This window comes from Charadrius vociferus, unplaced genomic scaffold, assembly GCF_000708025.1.
Source record: "Charadrius vociferus isolate BGI_N301 unplaced genomic scaffold, ASM70802v2 scaffold579, whole genome shotgun sequence".
In the NCBI taxonomy this organism is placed as follows: Eukaryota; Metazoa; Chordata; class Aves; order Charadriiformes; family Charadriidae; genus Charadrius; species Charadrius vociferus.
Genome location: NW_009661367.1, coordinates 164,727 through 167,269, shown reverse-complemented (window position 1 = coordinate 167,269; position 2,543 = coordinate 164,727). Strand labels below are relative to the sequence as shown.

The following is a 2,543-nucleotide window of genomic DNA, read 5'->3' as shown; positions in this document are numbered from 1 at the left end:
CCCCCCCCTCCGCCTTTCTCCAAGCAGCCAAACTATGCAGGGGCGAGCACGCATCACTGCCATCGTTTTAATCTCTGAAGCCAGATTCCCTAAAAAAGAATAAATGTTCCAATGGGCATCCCAATAACACTTAGAGTCGTTTTATTGTAAAACAGAGATGTGGTGCAAGAATCAAACCGTCCGAGCAGGAAATTGTGAGGTGACTTAGATGGTCTTTCTCCAAGCAGCCAAACTATGCAGGGGCGAGCACGCATCACTGCCATCGTTTTAATCTCTGAAGCCAGATTCCCTAAAAAAGAATAAATGTTCCAATGGGCATCCCAATAACACTTAGAGTCGTTTTATTGTAAAACAGAGATGTGGTGCAAGAATCAAACCGTCCGAGCAGGAAATTGTGAGGTGACTTAGATGGTTGGGATGTGGGGGCAGAGGTCACAAATACCTGGAAATATTGATGTACAGCTGCTGCGCAGGGGGAACCTGCCTCTGCGCTGGGTTTTTGCAGCCCTCTCTCTGCCCAGGCTTGGGGGCAGCTTGCCACCATCCCAGGGGACAAAAGCCAGCAGGCAAGGACGGGGACAAGAGCGTCTAGTGGTGCTCGGCTCTCTGGGATGATCGGTCCCCTCCAGCCAGCTGTGTGCTGCTGCGGTCCTGCGGGTACCCCGAGGACGATGCTGAAGCTGTGGGCACCTCAGGACACCCCCCAGGGTGGGTTGGGACATGAACTTACCCAGCAAAAAGCCTGAAAAAATGATCAGACACAAAAACCAGTCCCTCCCAGCCCACACAACTGTCACTGCTCAGCTTTTTAATTGTTTTTGGTTTTGTGGGGTTTTTTTAACCATTGAAACCAAAACTATTTTTAACACCAAGTTTTTCCTCTCTGATGGTTTTTCTCTTCCGCTCGGTTTCTCTGCGGGCGGCCCCCCGTGGCGGAGGGGGCAGTGCTGGGGCGAGGGGGGATGCTCCTCCTCGGCTTCGGGATGGGAGAAGCTGGCAAAGGGATTGAAAAGTGGCAGAGCTAGGAAAAAACAGCACTGTGCATCCCCCTGCCACTGGGCATCCCTCCTTTTACCTGCTTTTGCGAAAGCAGAAGGAAAAGGAAAATGCAAACGGTGGTCCTGAAGTGGAAATTAGTGCAATTAAAGCCAGCATTTCTTTCACCAGGAAGGGGACGGTCACAGCACCGGGACTTTCTTTGCGGGGCAGCCGTGCTGGGTTGCACAGCTCATGGGTGAACTCACCAGGTCCTTGTGGGACGTGGGGTTTTGGGTGGCTCATCCCTCTGCCACGTGCATCCTCGATTTGGGCAGCTGGAGACTGGCCATGGAGAGGGGGGATAGATGGGAGGTGTAAGGCTGGCACAGGCTCTGCTGTCCATAGCCACTTGTCCCCAAGCGTGGGGGATGCTGTTCATCACCATTGCTGGTTGATGGCCTGCGTGTGGGCACTTGGCTGGGGGACCTGGTGGGGATGCGCAGCAAGAGCTGTGCCCATGCCTGGGATGCTGTCCCTGTCCCCAAGACCCACCGGCAGGTTGGACAGGGGGGAGCTGTGCAGCATCCCACCCTCCCAGCCAGCATGGAGACTGGGGGGGTCCGGCAGGATGGGCACTGACAGTGGTTCTTTGCCCTCCCAGTGGCCCACCACGACCTGGAGAACACCCTGAACTGCAGCTTCATCGAGCCGCCCTCCGTGGTGGAGCAGCCTTCCCCATCCTGGTCATCCCGTGGTTCCTTCTCCTCCTTCGACACCACAGATGAGGGGCCGGTGTACTGCGTCCCCCACGAAGGTGAGCAGGGGGACAGGGCTCTTCCCCAGGGGACTTTGGGGCCATTGCCAGGGGCCACCTCCCGCTCAGTGGAGAGGTGTCACCCTTGCACGGTGGGGACCGTGTCGCCCTGGCCCCTGGTGCCCTGGGAAGGGGTGCAGGTACTGATGTTGCCTCCCATGCGATTTCAGAGCTCCCTCCTCTGGCGTTTGCTACTCCAGGGTTGGTTTAAGAGCCCTCTTGTGCTGGTGTCACTGAGCGGGAGGAGGGAACAGGGGGACCTGGGGACACACGGGGGTTGCGGGGGGAACCGGGTGGAATGCGATCCCACCGTGCTGCGGGAGCATCTCGGTCCCCCCCTTCCCTGGGCACATCCCCGCCTGACCCCCCTGTGCTCTCCTCCCACAGAGAGCGTGGGCGACAGCAGGGACAGGGGGACACCCGCCAGCCCTGGGGACAAGCTGGTGTCCCCAGCTGGCGGGGAGGAAGCGGGCGAATACACCTTCCTGAAGGAGACGGGGTCCGTCAGAGCCTTCCCGGCCGACAGCAGCGAAACGCCCCTGCTCAAGTCCTCGGACAGTGAACGCTCCTCCTGCGGCTCGGGCTCGGCCGGCGCCGCGCTCTACGCCCGGGTCGCCCGTCTCTCCAAACAGTCCAAGGAGGAGGACGATGCCGTCACGGAGTCCCGCAGCTCCGGGAAGCCACCATCCCCAGAGAGAACCAAGCCCCGCCCCCCAGACCCAGCCACCAAGCCCAAAGTCTCCTGGATCTA

The 2,543-nt window shown here is 58.9% G+C and overlaps 1 protein-coding gene across 1 annotated transcript in view; it reads left to right on the top strand.

The window, feature by feature from the left end:
• The window catches only part of SCARF2 (scavenger receptor class F, member 2), a gene marked incomplete at both ends in the record, with an annotated part of 10,056 nt that extends 7,515 nt beyond the window's left edge, over window positions 1–2,541 (top strand). The window contains 2 exons of the mRNA XM_009893335.1: window positions 1,640–1,792; window positions 2,180–2,541. Of these exons, the coding sequence (XP_009891637.1) occupies window positions 1,640–1,792; window positions 2,180–2,541 (515 nt within the window). The remainder of the gene's footprint in view (window positions 1–1,639; window positions 1,793–2,179) is intronic.
• Window positions 2,542–2,543: the final 2 nt, after the last annotated feature.